The sequence below is a fragment of the Coturnix japonica genome, chromosome 5 (genome assembly GCF_054131305.1).
Source record: "Coturnix japonica strain WE chromosome 5, WE-NBRP24, whole genome shotgun sequence".
NCBI classification, from domain to species: Eukaryota; Metazoa; Chordata; class Aves; order Galliformes; family Phasianidae; genus Coturnix; species Coturnix japonica.
Genome location: NC_140667.1, coordinates 3167980 through 3191443, shown reverse-complemented (window position 1 = coordinate 3191443; position 23464 = coordinate 3167980). Strand labels below are relative to the sequence as shown.

Sequence of the window (23464 nt, the reverse complement as noted above, 5' to 3'; positions counted from 1 at the left end):
GTTTACCCTCTTGGGTGCAGTGTTGGGAGGGTGGCCCTCGGGGTGGTCCTTTCCATGGTTGAAGATGTCCTTGGGAAGGTTTCAGTAGGGCAGCCCTATAGATCCTAAATCCCTTTGCAGAAGCTTGGGTAATGAGAGGAAGGTCTCTGCTTTCCTTGGAGCATGTTCTGCAGGCTTTGGAGGCTCAGGGAGGAAGGCTTCAAGTCACATTAATGGCAGACTTTAGGGCTGTTTAATAACACAAGGGGGAAAACAGGGATGAATGGAGCTGGGTTGTCCTATGTCAATGCTCTGGGCAAGTGCTCCCATACTTTCCTGTTCTGCTGGAAAATGTCAGCCTTCTTGGGACAAGTGGGTGTCTGGAGGGCTATGCTGCACCTGGGGCCCGTCAGTCCTTCCAGCCTGATGGGAGATGCAACCATTTGGATGTCTTAATTACCCAACATTACACTTGGGTTGAGTGAGGTGGGTTTCTGCATCCCTAACCCAAGACCTTACGGTACCTGCTGCTCTGCTTGAGCTCCTCGTGTGAGGAGCTGTGATCAGAAAGATGAAGCTGTGCTTACATGGGTATGAGAAAGCTGATTTCTACAGGGGGTCCCATGGTGGAGAAGCTGCATTCTTTCCTGTGGTGCCACAAAGGGATGGTTTCTATCCAGTGCAAAAAGAAATGCAAAGGGGTTAAAATAAATACATTAAAAATAAAAGTGAGACAATAGTCCAGAGCAGTTGTTTCCAAATGCTGCTGCTATTTATATGCCCACATCCTCCATGTGGGTCTTGCTGCTTGGTTTATTGCCATTATAAATAGCTGCTGTGTTGCTGGGGAGCTGAGGGAAACTCAGGACTGCTCTCCAGGGGGAAAATGTGGGGCTGAGGTTTGGGGTTTTCAGCCACCAGATGAGCCATATCACTCTCTGTTTCCTTCACTCCTTAGATCTCTTCAAACTGTTTGTCAACTCTGCTAACTTTCTCCAGCTGCGCCCTCTGTAAGGCATGGAGATGCTGAGTGCAGATGAAGGCTTTTGCTGTCACTGCAAGGAAAGTCTGGGAACTGCAAGTGGAAGAAAAGCAAAGGGTGCCTTAGTGAACATAAGGGAGAGAAGCCAAGTCCTGGAGATGCTCTGCTGCTCCTATCCTTCTTTTGTTCTTGGCAAGCCCCAGCTCCTCTCTCTATATATATTCAAAGAAAAACAATGAAAAGAATAGCCCAGCATTGCTAGTGTGGACTGGGAGTGTTGCTGGGAAGTTGTGGCTCTCATCACTTGGTGCTTTGGGGCTGTAAGAAAATATTGATGCTAAGGGCTGGTCCTGGGCCCTGTGGGCAGAGCCCCACAGCTCCCCATGCTCTCTTGTTTTTCCAGCCTGAAGCATAACAATAGGGTTTTTGTAGCTGTATGTAATCTATGGGCATCAGCAGCCATGGGAGCTGTGTTCCCTTCATGCCCCAAGGGTTTGCAAATCCCTGTCAACCAGAGCCATGGGAAATCCCCAAAGGAAAAGAGAAAATGGGTGGTTTTGTAACATTTTGGTGTCTTCAAATCTGCAGATTTGGTGGGAAGAAATGGGATTATCAGGGCATGGCTTCATGTGCTCAGCCCATTGCCAGTCCCCCCTTTTCAGATCTGTGTTAAACCATGCAGGATGGTGGGCTGGCTGGCTAGAAACCGGGTGAATTACCCCAAAATGTTTTTTTTTCCCCCCATGGAAGCAGTCAAGAATAAGTGATTTTTCTTGGCAATGGAAGAGAAATGCTTGGGATGGGCTAAGAAAGGAAAACATTGAGCTGAGACTTTGAGCTGCCTGCGGGATCTGAAGTGTGAAGTTTGGGATAGGATCATAGAATTGCTTAGATTGGAAGGGATCTTGAAGACAACCCAGTGCCACCCCTCCTGCTGTGGGCTGGTTGCCACCCACCAGATCATGCTGCCTATGATCCCATCCAACCTGGCCTTGGGCATGGCCAGGGATGGGGCATCCACAGCCTGGGATGGATGGGGAAACTTCCCCAAACCATCACTTCTACCCCAAGGACACTGATGGGAGAGGGGGGAGAGGGTTTAGATCAAGCCAACTGAGGGCAGACTGCTTGGGGTTGTGGGTTCCCAAGTTTAGGCTGGGTGGGGAGGAAGGAAAGCTGCTTTTTAAGAAAGGCTTTTAAAAATAAACTTCAAGCACCAGCATTGTGCTGGGATGCAGCTGCTGTGTGTTGCCACCGCTGTGTTAGCAGCATCCCCTGGGTCTGCTTGTGCACAATTCCTCTAATCCTCCCTTGGAGCCCTTTGCCGTCCTGTGGCTGCTGGGATTTAACTACATGCCATGTGAGAGAGCTTTTCCCCAAGCTGATCTCGCTGCCAAACATATCATCAGACACCCCCCCATCCCCCAGCCAACAAACCAGCTGCTTTTCCTGACATTATGGACCATCGTGCCCCTACCCTATGGGCTGAATTATATGGTGGGTTGTTGATTTCTTTCTAGGCATTTCTCTTTATTTTAACTAGCTTTCAGCCCACAACTTGGATGGATTTTTTTGGTGTTTTTTTTTTTTTCCTCCTGGTTCTCTCCAGCTCCTCCCAGTAATCTCAGTGAGCTCTGGCTGGGAAAGCTGTGCCTTGGTATCCATCTCCATCACTTTGCCACCCTCCTCTTCGTTGTGGATCAGACCCTTTCTCATCAAGCACTTTCTAGGTGACAACGAAGGATTTCCACGAAGATTTGACCATCTTGAGAACCTCCAGAAGAGCAGAATTTCCTGGGGTGAGTAATGCTGTTGTCTTTAGGTCAAGGCATTGGGGTTGTTGGGTTATTTCTTAGACTCACAGAATCATTAACATTGGGAAAGATCGTTAAGTCCAACCACTAACCCACCACCATCATGCCCACTAACGGTGTTGCTCAGTGCCACATCTGACCTTTTTGCTTTATGCATAATGGGGGAACTCTTCAAAATCTTCCTTCCTTTCTTCCTTTCTTTATTTTCAGCTGGGCAATATTGTTTGTAAACCCCAGGTGATCCCCATTTGCCCATAGGCTGGGTTAAGGTTAGGATGAGTGCATGAGGCATGGGATGAGTGCTTTAGGGAGCAAGTAGCCCTCTGCAACTTGGGCATATCCAAAGTACGAGAAACAGGAGGGGAAACCCCCAAAATAATAATAAAAGCCAAATCATCATAGAATCAGCAGAATGGGGAGGCTTAGCAACGCCACTATAGATTCATAGATGGGTAATGAGGGTTCATCCAGTGCCACCTTAATAACGTGATTAAAATACACCAAAGAAACAAAATCTTATGGTTATTTCCATATAAGTCAATGCTTAAAAAAAAAAAAGAAATCAGAAAATTCCTCAGCTCTGTTGCTAATGTAAGAAACCTGTGGGGGCCTGGGGAGGGAGGCAGTGAGCCATCCCAGCTTAGATAACGCACTGGCTTTGCTTGGATCAAGTTGCTGGGTCTATAAAGGTCTCTGACGTGGCTGCGGGGTTGGGAGGAACAGTTACCCTTGGGAAAGAGAATCAAGAGCCTCTGCCCTGTGTCACAGCAGCCAAATTTCAGGGTGAGGCGCTGGGTCGGCGATGGTTATGCCTGGGTGCTGCTGTAGCATCTTTTAGGTAAGAGATGCAGCTGTGCCTTTCTGGAGGGGGAGGGTTACAAAGGGATGTAAGGGAAGTGGCATGTGATCCCTAAACAGGAACAGCGGGGCAGTGAAATCTGTGTTATTGGTCCCAAAATTCAGCAGAGCGGGTGGAGAGAGGCAGACAAAGGCAGTAAGTTGGTGTCACCCAAACAGGTTGTCTTCACCCGTGTCCCTGTGCCCACTTTGAGCATGGGATGCCCCGTCCTCATCATGCAAGGGCTCAGCTAACACAGCCAGACTTTGCTCTGTGCCTTCACCAAGTACTTCTGCAAGCAAGGGGAAATGAGGATGGAAAGCTGGTGTCGAGTTACAGAGTCACCTTTCCCATCCCCACTATTCCAAACACCCTGCTAGAATTTTTCAGCACCTCTTTGCAATCTGCAGCCCTTCCATAAGAAAAGCTGCGAGGGGCCCTTCCTTCCCCCTTTGGAATTTTAACTCCTCGAGTTCTTTCAGAGCAATCCAAGGTTTGTGTGTGTGTGTGTGTGTGTGGGATTCTTTCTTGTGCTGTTGCAGGGGAAGGGAGAACGAGGGGAAAGAGGAGCGTCTCAGAGCATCCCGCAGCAGCGTGCCATGCCTATTGCTCGCCCCACCGGCCGCATCCCCGAAGCTGCTTGGACTTCTGGCATCAGAGAGCTGACAGAGCCCTGGAAAGGTGCCTTGGGTTGCCTCGGCGTGGCCGTATTCTTCGCTATGACCATCGGCATCATCTCCTGGCAGGCTTTGGAGCAGCCCCTGGAGGAATGGATGCTGCGAGGCCAGACAAGCGGGATGCTGTGGGATCGCCGCCGCGGTGCCCTGCTCCTGCGGGCGCTGCCGATGGGGCGGCCGCTGGTGTCCATCACAGTGGGTAGCGTGCCGGCTTCAGAGCCGCCTCTGCCACGGGATCGGTGCTGGCAGGACAGCACGGAGTTCTGCTACACGTGGGAGGAGGAGGCTGAGCTCCGCATCTCGATCCAACCCACCCCGGCCCCTGGCACTGAGTGCTATAGTGTCCACTGGACGCCGCTGCGCCCCGATATTACGATGAAGGTAATGAGCTCCACGCCTCTTTCACCTAGTTCCTTTGGGGCAAAATGAGCTGGTTTGGGACAAAATGTTGCATTTTGCACTCTGGCTGTACCCTATCTTGTAGACATGGAGGGTGTAGGTGTGGAAAATCCTCTTTTTGATGCCCCTGTGCACCCCCTATACCCACAGGGCTGCCTCCTTCTGGTGCTTCATGAGTAACCACAGGCTGTGTTTATACGGAGACCAGATAAATAATCATTGGAGCACACAGAGGAGGAAACAAGGAACAGCCCAGGAGGGTCCCTGCCAATTCCAGGCACAGCCACACTCCTGCTGGGATGAAAATGTATTGGGATTTTCTTTGGGGTATTTAGCCCCTCAATGGGGCATTTCTATTTTGTAAAGCCCTTGATTGCCTCTTGGCGTGGTTTCATGCCAGTGGATGGCATTATCTGAAAGCAACCACTTTGTTAATTCATGTTAATCTATGGGCGCTCAAGGGGATGAGCAAGAATAGATTTATTTTTTTCCCCATCAATTTTAATGTCAAAAACCTTAATTAAAAATAGCATCTGTAGGAAAGTTAAGTGTTAAGAGTGAGTTTACTTTTTTTCTCCCCACCCCCCAGATGGTGTAACTGGTTCAACTGACACCCAAAGCAGCTATTCTGGGCCTCCAGTGTTTCCACTTGAATAATTTACATCTCCACTCCTCACCTCTTGGTTAGGCTTAACCTGGTGTTGCCCCCGCAGCAGCAGCAATAGGCTTTGGGCAGTGTCAGGGCTGTATGGGATGTAAGGGGACCATCTTCACCCACCCCAACAACCCCCAGAGTTCTGGAGGCCCATCTCCACGCACCAAGTCACGCGCTTGGCTAAGTCCTGCTGATCCCTCTATTTGGCAGGGAAGGGAAACTCTCAGAGGCTTCGAAGCACTGGGAATCATGCAACAGCACTCTTCTTCCTTCCTTCCTCTTCCTCTTCCCCTTCCCCTTCCCCTTCCCCTTCCCCTTCCCCTTCCCCTTCCCCTTCCCCTTCCCCTTCCCCTTCCCCTTCCCCTTCCCCTTCCCCTTCCCCTTCCCCTTCCCCTTCCCCTTCCCCTTCCCCTTCCCCTTCCCCTTCCTTCTTCTTCCTTCCTCTTCCTGTTTTATTTTAATAACTAAACCTATTGTTTTTGCTTAGAGTTTGCATTCCCCTGCCCATATGTGTCAAATCCAGATGTATCCAGATATGTAATGGGGGTTGGGGAGATGGACAGCAATCCTCGTCAGATGAATGAGTTTGTGGTCTTCAAGGTCTAAAACTTTAAGCCTGGACTTAAACTGGGTGCAGTTTCTTCCCCGTTCCATTTGATCTCTTTAATGAATCCACATCCTATAGGAGTGATTGTGTAGAATTTCCTTAATTTTTCTTCATAAAAGCCCAACTCTTGCGTGCTTAAGTGGGAAAATCTTAAAGTTTCTAGCAGGTCATACACAGAAAGCAAAAAGTAATTGAGAGTAAAACCCCAAAGTATACAGCTTTGGAGTTGTTCTCCCTGGAAAAAGATGAGGTCATGACACGGGCATGTCTCTCTCCTGCTGCAGGATTGCTTCTCCATGGCCAATGTCTCATGGTATGGAGGTGCAAGCCTCCGTGCCCAACACTGGCCCTTCAACAGTGCTGAGAGCCCAGAGCAGCCCTTTGTCAGTGGAGATTTCAGCAAAAACCCCACTGGGTATGGCCCTGTGCTGGAGAGATACTTCTTAGGGTCAACAGGTATTTTCTGCTTCCCCATTTGATTTCCTATGGGTTTAATCACTGCATCTCTCCATCCATCCCAGTTCAACTGAGAACTATTTCCCCCTCTTTTAACCCCAAAGGAGTAACAGTGACAGTGGCACCTGACGTGCCCCTGGTCCTCTCTCTGGAGAGCCATTGGCATTTCTGCCTGGGAGGAGCTGGAGGCCCCCTGCACTATGTCCTCTGCTTCAGCCCCGATATCACGACTGCACACCGGCACGTGGGCACCCAGCTGGCAGGGCCAGCACGAGCACTGCCTGATACAACATTGCTGAGGTAAGCCATTCCCTGTGCCTCTGTTACTGGGTTGCTTTCCAAGCCTAAATTAGCACAAATCTCCATTTTGCTGATTTTTCCTCATCCACTGAATTATATGTGCCTCTCTTGCGGTGCCCTTTGCTAGCCCAAGGTGCAGACCCCATGTGTTCTTCATCCCACAGGTCTCCTATCTGGCAGTATGATGGTCCAGATGGTTCTGCTGCCAAAATTAAGCGGGGTCTGAGGTCGCTGGCCAAGAGACTGAAGCGGCATCGCATGCAGGAGGGGGTTCTGGCCCTGAGGGAGCATGGCACAGCCACACTTGCCACCACGGTACATCCCATCCTGCCAGCCCCTGTGCTTTGAATTCCCACAGAGCAATTTGAAATCCCTCTGAAATGCAAAAGCATTCATTTGGTTGAGTGGGAGATTTATTGAGCATCCTTTCTTAGTGATGGAAATCTTGGTTTGGGGGTTTTACCCCATGGAGGATGGTCATGAGTGTCATCCGCAAGGGGAACCCTAATGGTCTGTCTTGGGACCATTGCATTTGGATGTCTTTATCAACAACATAGACAGTGGGGTTGAGTGTAACTTTATTAAGTTTGCTGATGACACAAACCTGAGTGGTGTGTGCTCAGTAGAATAGAAGGAAGGGATACCATCCAGAGGGGCCTGTACAGACTCAAAAAGGTGGGTGCACTAGAAGCTAATGAGGTCTAGCCCTCTTGGAACGGGGTTTGGAGCACAGTGGTCTTTAAGGTCCCTTCTAACCACAGTGGTTCAATGGGCTTGTGGTTGGCTTGGGGTTTTACCCATAGAAATGGTGCTGCTGACCTCGATGTCTTTGCCATTCCCACAAAACAAACTTTTCCTTTTTAATTCCTTTCAGGACCATGTGCCTGCAGAGAGGAGGAAGAGGCATGGTGCATCCCATGCCTGGGACCCGGCAATGATCTTCCCACTGCAGCTCTCCATCACTCTTTCCCCCTACATCAGCATTGCTGCCCCGCTCTTCCTGCACTTGCTGAGGGATGGTGAGACCGGCTACTGGCTGAGCCTGCAGCCCCGCTATGGGGGCTGCTCGGTATGGTACCCAGCACCTCTATCTTGTCTTATTTTTAATGACCCACCAGTTTGCTATTCAACCTTGCAGGGTGAAATTTTTCACTTCTGTGCACTGCATCGATGCAAGTAGTGGTGTCACCCCCTCTCCAAGCCTTGCACCCCACATTTTTTGGTGATGTTTTAAGGGTCTGACTGATATTTCTCACCATTTGCTGCAGGTCCCATTGCTGACAACATGGAAGGGACAGCTTTGTGCACGCCTGAACATCACCAATGAGGCAGCACTGAGCTGGTACTTGTCCCATGCCCGTGGCCTGAGGCACAAGTTGGGTGCCAAGTACGTGATCTTTGAGGGTGCTGAGGGCAATGCCTTCCTGGAGCAAGCAATGTCTCCTCCTGCTGAGCTGGCTGGTGACCAATATGCTGAGATGCTGGCAGCAGCACTAGTGACACTGGGGAATGCCACTGTCATCAGCGTCGGTGCCAGGTGGGTTGTGATGAGAAGATGCTTGGGAAAGCATCAAGGTGATTTTCCCATCTCTTTGCTTCTTCTATCACTTTTTGAGTGTTATTTTGGAATAATACTTTAGGGCATAAAAATGCACCAACGCAATGATTCTTAATTGTATTAATGCCAGATGCAGTAGAAATCCACTGTAGCCTCTATGGGTATTTAAGGAGGGAGCAAAACCCTGCAGTAGTAAAGGTTTGTGGTGCCAAATGACTGCACTTATCTGACCTGAATAGCCCATAGTTGGGTGTTTTTAGCCTTCAAGAGGGGATAGAATCAGGGCTAAATCCTTTTTGGTTAGATGACCTCTGAGTCTTTAGTGCCAAGTCTTGTCATGAAGACTTGGACCTGACCCTTTCTGGCTGCTAGAAATGTAGTGGCAGTGTTCTGTCTTTTATACTGGGCTGTTTGGGGATGTGTTCCCCTCCAAGCAAGCCTCACACATAGAAGCGTTACTGGAAAATAATAGTAATAATAATAACACGGGGAAAATAATTTCTCCCTCTGGCAGACAGACAAATCCACTGTCAATTATGATGGCCCCTTAATGCAAAACAGATGAGCATGAATGCAAGCCAGGAGGAGAAATACTCCCTGCAGGACACATCACAGTGGGGTTCAGCTTTTGGATTTGGAGCACCTCATGGACCAGGGCTGAGGGGACACCCCTGTCTGTGTTCTGGGTATGATTTTTGGAGGCTCTTTTCCTATGAGGGTGTGCCAAGAGGATGAGTGTGAGGTGGGGTGTCAACTCTCATGGAGTTGAGCCAGGAGGATGAAAACTTTAAGCAGGAGATCTGGGGAGATATTCCAGAATCATAGAATCATTAAGGCTGGAAAAGGCCACTAAGATCATTACCCATCACCATCAAGAAGAACTAGAGTGGCTGAATTCAGCAGGTGCAGCAGGTGGGAGATGAGTTGAAGAGCACTGGCTTCTCTTTCACAAAGGTCCTCAATGGCTGGGGAACCCATTTGACCATAGTGACTGCCAGGACAGCCAAGAGCTGTGGGGTTTCAATAGAGATCCTTCTAAATACATTGTGTTTGTGCTTGTTTCCCCCAGATCTAGTCACCTACCATTCTTTGTCCAGATGAGCCCGCTGCATTCAGACTGGAGCTACGCTGGACTGAAGGGATTAATTCCCTCCACGCTGCACTACAGCCTTTTGGGCTACAATTTCTTCATCCCTGATACAGTAGGTAATGTCTTCTTCCCTTTCGTGCTTGCTGTAGTATTTTCTTGAGGGATTTTTGCAGCATTCTATGTGAGAGGAGCATGGGCTCAGTGACTATAGAGTGGCTTCAAGCACTTTGATCCCAGAACCCCATTTTGGTTGGATTGGAGGTTACTAGGGAATGAGATGAGGAGCTGAAGGCACAATACCACATTGTAAATCTTAACAGGCAGCCAGTTCTCAGGGGATGTCCTATACTTCATTGCGCGCATTGCTTGGGCTAAAACTGAGCCGACAAAAGCAAAAGAGGGAGCCAGCAGCTGGAAAACAGCCTGCCTGAGCTCCCAGATGGGAAACAGCTATTCATAAAGTGCCAGCAGTCCTGATCCAAGTTTGTATTTCTGCTCTGAAGCACAATGGCATGAGATCTTTAAATAAAAATAATTAGAGACTGAAACATAATCATCTAATGGGGGCCAAGTGGTTCATTTCTCCCTTCTTCTTGAGGGTGAATGTTAATTGTTTAGACCTCACCACTAGCACAGAAGTCATCACAGAGGTCATGCTGAAGGTGGTCAGAGCCAGCACAGCTGCAGACAGCCCTGGAAAAGGGGCAGTGTTGAGCAATTTTCAATTTGGCTTCCATTTATTGTTGGCTTTCCTTAGAAAACAAGGCTTGGGCAATCACGTGTGCTAGTGGCATCCTGAACTGATGCTAAATCCACTGGCTAATGTCAGTGGGAGAGAAAGTGAGGGACTCTGTCCCTGCATGGATGGGGTCCCTGTCCCTGCGGATGCCCTCCTGTCCTTTCCAAACCTCTCTCTGGTGCTCTGTGGAGGAACTTGAATCTATTTCCACCATGTTTCTGATCAACCAGTAGATACTCTGTGCCTCCACCACTTTCCACTATGATCATGGCACAAATTATGTCTTTCAGCCTTGTTTCATGGGGTACCAACATCTTTTCCTTCCAGTCTGGGGAAAACATTATTTTCTGAGGACTGCTGGCTATTTTCCAGCCTTGCCCTTTGCTGTTGATGTACTATTCCTTATGCTCTGATGAAGCATAGGAGTTATGCATATGTATATGAAGTTTTGGAGTTCCTTGCTGTCTACCCTTTACATGTCCCATTCCTTTTGGTGATCCCATCAGGTTCTACCTGACTATTTTCCTTTGCTGGGTTGTGTTGTCATCATCTACTCTTTGGTGATCATAATTTAATCCTAGCACAGGATCTGGGTGAAAATTTGTGCCACTTTGAATACTAAATCAGGTGGCAGCACATCGAATTGGCAAGAAAATCGTTTATGGTCCTTCTGCAAAGAAAAATATTCCTTTTTACAGTGTTCTACAATGACTTAGAAACTATAATCTCCTTAGACCTCATTCCCAGTGTCTGTCCCATTAAACATCCGTCTTCAGTCATTTTAGGACATTCAAAGAGGGGTCAAGCAAGGAAAACCCAGAAGTGGGGATTCAGCTACTCTTGCAGTGGGATTATGCATCCTGCTTGCATCAAGAGCAGGTTGCTTTGACCCTTTTTGGGATGAGATGTCTCTAAGCAGCTCTGCTCAGCTCCTTGTCCCTGGCAGGAGGCAGCTTGGCTGGTGACACCCCAGGGGACCAGGAGCTGTATGTGAGGTGGTTGCAGATTGTGACGTTCCTCCCTGTGATGGCCTTTGGCACACCACCCTGGCTCTGCTGTGACTCCTGGGTATGTACACCAATGTCCCACAGAGGAGGGCACATCTGTTCCTTAAGGAAGAAATGCACTCTAAAAGCCATTAAAAAAAAAAAAAAAAAGCCATGATTAGCCCCTGTTGGGGAAAGTGGGTGCTAAAATTAACTGTACTAATTATGATACCCATAAAACCCAGCAACAAATCATTACATGATATCAACATGGCTTTTTCTTCTGTATAACTATTGTGAATTTTCACCACTTCAAGCTTTGGCTATATGCAGCCACATGGTTGGTATCCACAATGCCTGCAGGTGTCATACCTGTTCCTCATTCATTTTTGTTGCTGGAATTGTTTGAGTATTAATTTGTCAACTAGTTGATTTCTATGCTATTGTAAACCCACGTATTCACCTTCAAAATTTGGAGGTGTTCAAGACCAGGTTGGATGGGGCCCTGAGCAGCCTGGTCCAGTACCAGATCTGGAGGTCTGCAGCCCTGCCTGTGGCAGGGGGTTGGAGCCTGGTGATCCTTGGGGTCTCTTCCTTCAAACCCATTTGGCAGCCATTGTGATGGCCATGTTGCAATTTATTGATCTCTCCCTAAGGAAACATCTATTTTCTTTCCTCTTGCTTTGCTGTGGATTCCTTTTACCATGTATTCCTTTTATCCCCCATTCCTGTGTAGGTCCTGAATCTTACCCGGCAATGCATACAGAAGCACAGGGACTTTGTGGTGCCACTCATCATAAAATACAGCAAGGAATGGCTTAGTTCAGGGTACCCAATCTTCCGCCCAGCGTGGTGGCTCAGTCCCACGGACCCGACCGCATTCACCGTTGAAGACGAATTTCTCATTGGAGATGAGGTAGGGAATGTAGAGACAACTTCCCCAAAGGGTAATTTGGGAAAATACAGAGTGTCCTACAGTTGTCCAGCCACTCCTTCACACCCTCTTCAGATACAGAGCTCAAATGGAGGGTACTCAAAACTGAAAGGTTGGTGGAGTCCCGTTGGCTATTTCAGGTTTGAAATGTATTCAAAATGGAGAGTCAATGGGACTTTTTGTTTTGTTTTTATTATCAGGGTATTTTTCAGCCATTCGTGGCAGAAGGAACCTCCTGATTGTCACCATTGTTTCTTTTCCCCAATTCTTTTGAGGGTTTTAATTCCATTTACTGGAGCTTTATTGGAATCCTATGGGATTCACACACTCAAATCTATTTTACTCCAGTGTAGTAAATATTATTTATCCCAAGCACTGTAAGTAGAGCCATTGATTTTAATAAGGCCGTCATGAGTTAGGTGGACGTTGTCATTCAACCACAACTTGATAAGTCCTCATCTAGCATGCGGATGGCACAAATTAATGTGATTTGCTGCCTTAAAGCAAAAATGGATCTTGGAAAAGCAGCTGGAGTCTTCTGAAATGCTTTATTAGAGAAAACTGTGCCTCATCCCCTCCTTTCTGTAAAGAGCTTTTATTCTGCACTGCTGTGAGTTGGAATGGCATTGTTTGAGAGAAGAGACATTTCTTTGGTCCTGATGTATTGCAAGGTGTATATTCAGGCAGTGGTGATGGTATTGGTTATAACTGGAAGCAAGCAAAAACTTAGGTTCTTCTCCCCAGATCACTCAAATGGAAGAATCCCTGATGCAGTGGAAATGGCCAGGGCAGAAATGTGCTCTGTGTTAGCAGGGTGAGATTCCCAGTAAAGAACAACAAGCATCTTTCTGTCTCAGGATCTGCTAAACTATGGCTTGGCTGAGAGCTCCCAAAATACGGTAAAAGATCAGGCTTGTTCCATCAGTCTTTCTGATAAAACACCACATGAGGCCAGTGAAACCTGGCCTGATTTTGCTTCAAAAGGAGGCTCGAGCTGGCAGGAAGGAGAGCCAAAGATGGTTTTGCACCATCACCGATGTTTTCCTGCTCCTGAGCTGTCACCCAGACTTTTTTTGGGGGGTAACTCTGGCCTGGGAGGATCACCTTGGTTTGAGATTTGATTTATTATTTTTTTTAGGCTGTTTTTTACATTGATTACTTCCAGACCCATGTAACCTGAATGTCTTGGCAGCACACTTCCAACCCACTGAATGCTTCCAGTAAAGAGTGTTGAAACATAAAAGCATTTCAGCCAAAAATAAAAATATAAAAAAATAAAACCAAACACCAAAAAACCAACACCAGAAAAAACCCTCCCACAAAATTAGGAAACCCATCAAGTGCAGCATTGCTTTACATCAGCACTGTCCGAGTGAAAGTAGAAGCTGTAAGAGGCTGGATTGTGCTGCCAACTACATCTTTAAAGGCCAAGAGGGTCCTCAGAGGTGTTCCCCAAAGAGAGCCAAACACCACAATGTCATCCCAGGACATTGATACCCAAGGTTCATCCACATTTAGTGAAGGGACTGACCAAGATTTCAAGAGACTGAGTTGACTGATCAGTGCATCTCATATAGTATTTCTGCCTTTTGCTACTTTTTTCTTCATTTATTGGCTTGGAGTTTGCTTTTTCATGGTTTCCTTTCCATGTTCCTTGAGATACAGTCCATCATGTTGTATGTACTGAACAATGCTCTTCCTAGGCTTTAGATCCAAACTAACTCTCCCAGAGAAGAGAGCTTTGGAATCCCACATTCTGAGCAACCTGGAACTAAAGCTCCCACAGAATGTTTCTTTCTAATCAAAATCCAAGTTTCTGCTTGGCTTGGTGTCATATTGTCTTTGATTCTTGATTAGCTCATACTCAAGTATCTTCAACTGGATCTCCCCCAGGCACCAGGTCAGGGGAGAAAAGAGTTTGCCAGAAATTCCCTCCATGGCATAAATGTTGTGTTCCACCAAATGCCTCACAGCTCTATAAAATCTCAAAAACTGCTTTGAGTAATAAGCCTGAGTCTTCCTGCGTCCATCCTGGCCTGCTCAACCTCATGGCCAAAGCTTTGTTTTCTGGAAACTTCAGATTTCTGCTTTTATTTCAGTTCAGGTGTTTTAAAATATGGCTTGGGTGGATTCTGGAGTCTTTTTCTTCCAAAATATGCATTGGATGAAGACTACAGGACTTGCTGATGGTGTTTTTTTTCTTCCCAAGTACAAGTTGGACAGACTCTCACATCTTGATCAAATACAGGACATTACATCACCTCTTCCCACTCCTGTTTAGTAAACCTTACCCATGGGATCAATGACCTCTGCTGCTTGCATATGTGGATACAGCAGCTGATTTTCTCTGCAGTGCCTCATCTGACCCTGCAGGTACTGAATTACTTTTTCTTTGCCTGTTTCACTGCAGGTTCTGGTGGCTCCAATAACAGAAAAAGGGCAAACGTGGCGAGATATCTACCTGCCTGGAGAAGGGTGTCGGTGGCGGGACACCAACAGTGCTCGTGTGTTTGATGGAGGCACTGTCATCAGGAACTACTCTGTCAGCCTTGAAGAGGTGCCAGTTTTTGTAAAGATCTCCTAAATTCAGACTGAGTCTGAAGCAGCTGATCTCCTTCAGAGATACTATTGATGTGCATGGACACCACGTGCTAAATGCTACCTGTTTCTCTCATCTGATGTTGCAAATGGGCCTCCAAAAGAATTTTTGGTGGTGAGTGAGTGACCTGGATGACAATTGTTAACTTTGGGAATTTCAGTGGGTTTCTCTTGAAGAGCAACTCGGTCAAGCAAAGTAGTGTCACTAATAGAGCCTGAAGTGGATGGACAGGATGGCTGCTCACCTTGGGATAAAGAATCCAGGACTCAGCATCCCATGCATTACCTACAAGGCCAACTCCAGCATGCCTGAGCCACTACTCTTCACTACTTGTTGAATTTTATGCTTTTTCCCAATTATTTCTTGAGGTGCCAGTCGGAACCATTGAGACCAGCCTGACCAGTGGATGGTGCAGCTGTGTGGAGCCAGGAGTTGGACTTAATGATCCTTATGGGTCCCTTCCAACTCAGGATATTCTGCGATCTTCATGGGCAAAGTAGATGTTAGGAATTTTGAATGAGCACTGAAGTGCTCATAACTATATGTTAGCTCTTCAGCAATATCTCAAGGTACAGATTAGCACGTTGTCGGATAGGGAGAAGGTTTTGGAGGCTTGATGTTAACAAATAGATCACGTTCTGTGGGGAAACTAAAGGCCCTGCTTTGATTTACTCACTTTGTTTGAAACAAAATCCAGCAAGCTGGATCCTTGTTTAGGATAAAGCCCTAAATCCTGCTGGCTTCAGATGGATACAAAACGTGGAGCACAGGTCTCTCTGCACAGATTAAACCATTGCAAATCCCAACGGTGCTGGCGTCTTTCTCCAGACCTTCCACAAGCTCAGACTGAAAACTCAATTGATAGCTTTTGCTGTTCTTGGCCTCTAAAATAGTCACTAACTTGAATGCCGGCCAAGTGACTGGCTGAAGATTAAAATAATAGCAATAAATAAAAAGCTCACGCATGATGCATGTATAAGAAATTTCACAATACCATGTGATGTAAAAAAGCCTCCAGCAGCCAATTTGTTTCTGTCTGTTTATAGGGTAGGCCTTGTTTCTAGAGAAAACTTTGCATAATTTGGGTTTTCTCCTCTGTGATGCTGCTGCATTACGACGGGTGCTGTCACATCATTGCCAGCTAAGATCATATTGCTAATGTATTTCTACCTTATGAGCAATTGGATATTAAAGACTGTATATGGAGTCACTGTGATGTTTATGGAGTGTTTACTAAGGTATCCTTGACTTAAGGTATTGGCCCACCTTAGGTTTGGTACCTCTAGGCCCTGGGTGACGCATTCTCTATTTCATGTCTACTTCTTTTTATGTGTGTTAAGAGGCACAAATGTTGACACTTGCTAAAAACTCCAGGACATTAATAATGAAAGCTGACTTATTTGCTGTGGGTGGCAAAAATGGTTAAGATCTATTTTTTTTCCCCTTCTTTATATTAAGCCTGTTATTTTGGGGGGGAATGAAAGAAGTAAATGTATGACTTTGAGATTATTGAATTGGAGGGGATTTCAGTGGATGCTTAAGAAATTTCCTGAAATTAGGTCTTTGTACCTATGAATGCCTGCAAATTTAACAAACTACTATAGCATAGTGAAAGTTAAGACCTCTAGTTTAAGCTCTTCTAGTACTTATTTATGAGTTCTAAGTATCTTATTTTGCTCAACTCTCTAGACTCCTTCTTTTTACTATGCAACACATTGCATGTGGGATGAATTTCTTAACCTTCCAGATTGGTAGGGCAGTAAGGAGTGGTTCAGGTAGTGTTTCTTAGAAGGAGGAAGATATTTTGGCCATGATGCTCTTCTATCTCCACATAGATTAAAAGGTTCCTTCCTTAAAAGCTTTCTAGTCTCCCACTTCTGTTGCAGATGATCTCTCTGCCTTCCTCTTCTGAGATGGTGAATAACCACCCTGCTTCAGTTTGCTGAGTTTTTTTCAGCAAGGCCCAATCTTTCACATGCACGTGCTCTTTCCTAAATGAGTCCATGTTCATGTGTTACGTTCTGCTTTTGTCTTTTCATATCAAGGTTTGCAGTCCCGCTTCCATCTTCATTTTTGGGTTGTTACAAAGCAGGACTCAAATGGCTTAGATTTGGGTTTTCCATGGGGTTCATTATGTGATTTGTGGGAATGGATGATGTTTTCAGTTGCGTAGTAAGTGGTGGTTGTTTATTTGTTAAAAAGGCAAACCCCTTTCCAACCAAAAACTTCATGGAGGGCAACCTTAACGTGGATACTCTGCAGCTCATAAAGGATAAGGCCATGAAAGTTCCTTCTAAAACTAAACTCCTACCCTTTGAAGCTCTATTTCCAGCAGCTGCAGAGAGCTCAGCTGTCCTTTGTCCATGAGGAATTCCAGCAGAAGAGGCAGCAGGGACCATGTCCCTGGTGTCACATCAGTGCTGCAATAAAACCTTCCCTCAGCTACAAGCCCAGCTGGCTGCAAGGCAGTCCTTGCACCCTTCCCAGGTAGGTCTGACTGTGGGGTGGCTGCAAGCAGGGACAAGAGATGAAATATCAGCATTTAACTGCAGCAGTGCTTCAGTTCTTAATATCATTGAGGTTCCTATAGTGCTAAAGCTTAATGCATTTTACAGGGAGGAGTAGATGACCTTTCCACGAAGTGAAATGCCAACTCTGAAGGACAGCAGAAAACAACGTAAGTCATGCTGGATTTCAGCCTGTTGGGGAACAGGTGGAAGATGAGAAAGGGAGAGGTGGGAAGGAAAGTAATTTAGCAGCTGATTTGTTTTCTGTATCTATGAGAACACCTGTTTTTGAAGTTCACCTGTCTTAAGAGATTTGACTTGTTGTGGATGGCAAATAAAAGCTTCTCACTGATCCAGGTGAAGGCTGCCTGGTTCATTGAAAGGATTATAGCCTGTTCATGGAGATAAGAGCAGGGATGCTGCCTACTTAGATTCCTGCTTGGGGAAATAACCACTACCTTTAGTGTTTATGCACACCTCTGTGCGTGAAGGTTAAATTGGGCAAGACCTGCAGCCCCTTCAAAGCAACTGCTGAGATTTTGCTTTGCCTGTTGGTGACAGTGATTCTACTGGAACTCTGTAGTAAGGTCAGCGAGAGCTTGAAAGTGTCTGAGTTTGGCAGACCACTTAAAGCTCCAGGGTCACCTTTCATCATGTAAGTAGAAGTATGAATGAAAATATATCTCTTCATGGACTTGGTCCATGTTGAGAGGAGTAGAAGTTGCTTTTGGAAGTTTAAGGTAAACGCATTTGGAAGAATGTGTTCTGTGGCACGCGTATGAAGACAGAGTTTAGATTCACTGTATAAGCTTGAATGAAAAACAATTACGTGGCCATTAGTTCTAAAAAGTTTCACTGTGGGAAATATTCAATCTAGAGTTTCCTTGTTTATTTTCAGTTCAGAAATTGACCTGACCAAGAGAAGAGCCTCGTCCCATCATATTATTTATTCAAAAGGAAGGAAAAGATGACGAACATCTTGCAATAGAATGTCAACACAGAACCCCATGTCTGACCCCCATGCTTCTCTCAGGTTTGTATCTGCCTCTTATTTTACGTGGAATGATGTTTCCCCTTAGCTGTGCAACATGTAAAACCTTTTTGTTGCTTCAAATGTTTTAAAATCTCTTTTTACATAAGTTTCATTCAGTCTAACCTCTCTAGAACAGAGAACTTCCTATGGAAGCAGTTGTGCAGTAATTCTTGCTCCATGTCCTTCTCAACTGTTATGTCTGGCTATGTGCTAAGTCACTGCTTGCTCCTTTTGATTTTGTGCATAAAATAACTGTGCTACCACTATGTCTCTTGAGCAACCGATACGCTGGACAGTGCTGAGCTGGGTGGCCAAGATGAAGGCTGGAAATGCCTGACGAAAATCACACTGCAGTGACTGAGTTTGTTCTCCTGGGTTTCACCGACCGTCGGGAGGTGAAGTTTCCTTTATTTGGGCTCTTTTTGCTCATCTATATCACCACACTGGGGGGCAACACTGGCATCATCGTGCTCGTGCGGCTCAATGCCTGCCTTCACACCCCCATGTACTACTTCCTGAGCAATTTATCTTTCTTAGACCTCAGCTATGCCTCCACCGTTGCTCCCAAGCTGCTGGTGAATCTCGTAGCTCAGCACACCACCATTTCTTTCTTTGGTTGTGCAACACAAATGTTCCTCTTTGCCGCCCTGGTTGATGCTGAGTGCTTCCTTTTGGCTGTGATGGCCTATGACCGCTATGTGGCCATCTGTCAGCCTTTTCTCTACTCTGTGGCCATGTCACGCCGAGCCTGTGCCTCCATGGTAGCTGGGGCTTATCTCAGCGGGGGCCTGACCTCGCTGGTGCACACATGTTTTACGTTCACCATGTCATTCTGCGGCTCCAACACCATCAACCACTTCTTCTGCGACATTCCCCCATTGCTGGAGCTCTCCTGCTCCAGCACCTTGGTCAACGAGGTGCTTCTTATCACCTTGTGTGGCTTCATACAAATCAGCTCTTTCCTGGTCATCGTCATCTCCTACACCTGCATCCTCGGCACCATCCTTCGGCTCCACGCAGCAGAGGGCAGACACAAGGCCTTCTCCACCTGCGGCTCCCACCTCATGGCTGTTGGGTTCTTCTATAGCTCTCTCTTCTTCATGTACTTGCGTCTTGGCTCCAGCTACTCGTTGGACACAGACAAACTGATTGGTTTGTTTTACACAGTGATCTTTCCCTTGCTGAACCCCATGATCTACAGCTTGAGGAACAAGGAGGTGAGGGAAGCCTTAAGAAGGACACTAGAGAGAAAAGTGTTTTCTCAGTCGTTTTCTTAGCAGGAAAAACTGCATCTAAGTTACATTTCTTATGATTCTTTACTATCTTTGATTACAAGTTCCTTATGATAATCATAAGACCTGTGGTGTTTAATTGCCCTTGTCAGCCCCACCTGAAATCCCCATCCCCACACTCAAAAGACCAGGAGCTTTCTCTCAGCCCAAATCTGGGGTGTTGCATTTATTCTTCTTTTGATCTATGTTAGAGGAGCCCTAGTTTTTGCTTAGCCTACAGAACACCTTGATCCAGATCTCAACCTGTGGGCTGAATTCCTCACTTGACTCTAGCCATGTCTTTTCCTTCTGAATGTGTCTGGCAAGTAGACCTGATCCTAACCCTGATCTATGTGCTGACTTCTGATCTGGGACTTGGACCTATCTTATCTATACTGTGGTACTGCCTGTGTTGTATATTTATGTTGTTGAAGAGGACACCTTTAACTTTTAACCTTTAATACCTTTAACTGCATACTGTAGTGGAGTAACACAGTTGTTATGCAGTCATCTTAAACTAATCACTTCCTTGTTACATGGATAATAGCATGGTTCTGACGTGGGCAATTTGAGCATTTCTATCAATGTGGTAAGAGGTATGTCGTATTCTGAGTATTTAATTTCACAGTAAATGCAGATAACAGGAGGCAGTGACCTTCCTGTAAGTCAGATACAAGTTAATGTGAGTAGGATCTAACTCCTTTGTCTTCTTTAACTCCAGCAGGTGGTGCTATTGACTCTAAAATTTCTCATATTTCCCAAACTTAGGACCTCACACATTATTTGCTGTTTTGTGTCAATACTGTGGGCCGATATTATGGCTTTGCATAGGAATGGGTATTGCAAGGATTGTACTGTTAGATTTGTGGAAATTTTGTATATATATTTATATAAATTGGAAAAAGCTTAGTCTATTAAATGGAATTTAAAAAAAAAAACACAAAAAATATGGTATTTTCTAAACCTCCAATATTTTGTGTATATGTTATAGGACATATGCAAAGGAAATGGCTTTAAGAATCCTGGCCAAGTGACACAAAGTCTGATGATGTTCACTTCCAGGATGGCAATTAGTTTTTACCCATGGTTAGTCTCCCCATGAATGTCTCTTTGACTGGAAAAGAGCGCCTGTTGAGTCTAAGGAGGCCTAAGCTGTGACATCAATGGCAGTGTTGATCTTCGAAGGTAGAAATTAACTGATAGTAAAGATGTTGGATAATGGAAGAATATTATTGCTATTATGTGTAAATTTGTTTGCTCACTCAGTTATTGCAAATTAACTTTAGAATGTTTAGTGACTTATCATACCTCTACTACTAATAATATTTATTCACTATTGAACTTTCTGAATCTTTCATCAAGAAAAAGAGAAATGACTGTGAATAGTGATGACTTCATAATAACTTCTGATTTGTGAACCAGCAGCATAGAAAGATTTAATACTACAAGGGAACTGTAGGCCCTGTAGCTCAGTGCCAAGCTGACTACTGGAAAAGCACTCCTAGTCTCTGCAGACATTGCTGTAAGTCATTGTAGCCTTGATATGTTTCTCTACAGTAAGACTTTGGTTCAGAGCAGGCAGTTGTGAAACCTTTGTAAAGTGTGAAGAGAATTTTCCAGTACTCAGAGCAGCCTTTCCTCTGTTCAATATCCCATATGACTGCAGATAATCAAGTTGCATCCTCTATTATAGTTACAAAACTTTAGTATCTACTTGGGTAGAAGTTCAGAGAGGAAAAAATAGAAGTAATCACAAACTTTCCCCAGCAAGAAAGTGCTTGGTCTTTGCTCTAAGATAAACTGATGGTAAGAGTTTCAGTGATTGAAGAGCCCTGAGGCAGGAACAAGCCTTACACCACAAAGGAAAAGAAGCATTTGGGGCAATTTTCTTCTACCAGCTGGGACTGGAAGGACTCAATTTATCACCGAAAGAAGCCATGAAACAGTCTGAATAGAGAAGGAAAAAGACAGTTTTTGTGATTGAGAACAGAGGAAAGGGTTGGCAGCCAGGCTCATAGCGTTGGCACACATCAGCCTCATCCCAGAGATGTCAGCAGCCAGTGGTGGTCTTGATGGGCAGGAGAGAGGAGCAACTTCCTTAGTGAGCAGCAGGGCCTGGGATGCATTCTGCAGGTGAGGACAATGACAAGGCTTCCATCCCAGAGAGTTCTCCTTCTCCCCACCAGGCACCATCGTCTTTCCTGGGGCCAGCAGCTGTCTCATTCATACAGAAACAGCTGCCAGCCCAGTAGTGTTGTTCAAGTTTCCTCTCTTTCCCTCTGAGCTGCCCCCCACGGTGCTCTAATGCAGCTATTTAAAATGATCACTGCCGCATTTTCCAGTTCATTAGTGTTGATGCAGAATTGCCTGCTCAGGGCTATCCCTGAAAATCAAGAAGAATCAAGAATGCTGTAGATGAATATATCCATTCTACAGTCGAGAAAAGCAACAGCAGAAGCTCAGCAAACACATCTTGCACAGCAAACACACAGTCAAAGCTAGAGACAACAGCACAGCTCCCAGCTCTGAGCAACCTGCTCCTGCCAAACACTAAAGTAATTTAGAAACCAAGAAAGCAGTAAAGGATTTAAATGCTTTGAAGTGACAAGAGATAATATTAATGCTTCTTAATCAGGCTTTTGAGAAATCTAAATAGTACAGGAATTCTCCTGTTCAGAGCGTGTTTTCTTTTGATTGACTTAAACTGTTTTGTTTGGTGTTTTTGGATGTTTGCCTTCACCAAAAGAAACAAAGGAATTAATGTAATGCATGGATTTTCAATGTGATTTCAAATGATCTGACAAATGTTCCGAATCAGAGCTGGCCTGTCTCTGCTCACTGAGTGCCTTCACCTGGGACTGGCTTCCCTTCCTATTCTATGGGAATTATGGTTATTTTCATCTTTCCATAGGATTCATAAAGAAAATGGCTATTTCAAGAATAAATCTGTGAAGGACCTTCTTCCAATTAACCTTGGCTTTATTCTACTTATACAGATTCAATTTCAAGCTGGATTTTGTTATGTGTTTGTTAGTAAATTAGTAAACACAGCATAAAGTTTGTCAGCATTTTCCACAGGATGGAGATCATTGTTTAAGATTTATGTACGCGTTAAGGAATCCATTTATACAGTAAACACTAATTCTGGATCAGAAAAGCTCTGTAATTAAAACAGAATAGATACACTTTACTGATTAAAGCAACCTTTGGAAACTGATTTTCATCAAAGCTTGTTTTTTTCCTGATTGAGAACAGTGAAATTTCTGCTGATTGAGTGTAAAGGTAAAACAATATTCATGTTCTGCTATTTATTTACCCTGTTCACAGCTTTAAATGTATGGATATTAATTCATTCAAATAAGGTTTGTATCCATAATGTTCTCCCATTTGGTTTACTGACTCAGGAAAAAAATTTAATCTGCCAAACTTACAACATTTTAGAGTTAAAAATAACAGCTTTGTTTAAAGACAAAGTATATTAGTATCATAAGCATCACCTTTTGTCTTCATAGGTAGAAGGGGTGGGGTGTTCCTGTCTGCATATTCTCCATGTTGGTGATGGCTGCAGATCATGAAGATGTGTTGGCCCCACTGTACAGCCAGTGTATCCAAATGGCAACTGAGTGCTAGAGAGAATTGCTTTGCTTTTTAAAACCCAATGCTTAGTTCCATCTAAGTATCCCAACAAATAAATATTGGAGTCGGACAATGAAATAGTAATGAAAATGGCCCTTCCACATGGCTTTTTTGGTGCTTTTGTTGTTGCCAGGTGATACTATTTTGTTCCTTTTTGGCAACAGACGATTATAGCTGAACAGAAAAAAGGCAAATTGATCCTGGTGCCTTCCAAGTTTTCAGTGGAACTGCTTCTTCCAACATATCTGCCTAATAGCTTGGGGAATCTAACAAAAAATGTACCTTACAAGAAGCATATGGGAAATGGTTCTTGTGTGTTATGGAATTATATAGAAATCATTACCTCTATCTTTTATTTTTAGGTGAATGATTCTAACGCTCGAGATTCAGATGAATCAAAGGCA

General features: G+C 45.2%; 2 protein-coding genes across 7 annotated transcripts; both read left to right on the top strand.

The window, feature by feature from the left end:
* Positions 1-2275: 2275 nt before the first annotated feature.
* On the top strand, positions 2276-15824 carry LOC107314311 (SITS-binding protein-like). 6 transcript variants are annotated; one of them, XM_085549855.1, is made up of 12 exons: positions 2288-2458; positions 2692-2760; positions 4156-4671; positions 6236-6407; positions 6512-6707; positions 6872-7022; positions 7582-7776; positions 7976-8244; positions 9335-9471; positions 11041-11162; positions 11817-11996; positions 14425-15824. In XM_085549855.1, the coding sequence occupies exons 1-12, from the start codon at positions 2315-2317 to the stop codon at positions 14596-14598; spliced, it is 2325 nt and encodes a 774-aa protein (XP_085405981.1). In that variant the 5' UTR covers positions 2288-2314; the 3' UTR covers positions 14599-15824. The 6 variants fall into 6 exon arrangements, 4 of the variants coding, with proteins under 4 accessions (XP_085405981.1, XP_085405982.1, XP_015718924.2 ...); XM_085549856.1 differs by having other exon boundaries at positions 2341-2458; positions 2571-2760; XR_014946898.1 differs by lacking the exon at positions 14425-15824 and having other exon boundaries at positions 2278-2458; positions 9335-9467; positions 11817-11955.
* Positions 15825-15945: 121 nt separating this feature from the next.
* LOC107314312 (olfactory receptor 5AS1-like) lies at positions 15946-23185 on the top strand. Its single transcript, XM_085549857.1, has one exon. It carries the CDS (start codon positions 18483-18485, stop codon positions 19428-19430), a length of 948 nt encoding a protein of 315 aa, XP_085405983.1. The 5' UTR covers positions 15946-18482; the 3' UTR covers positions 19431-23185.
* Positions 23186-23464: the final 279 nt, after the last annotated feature.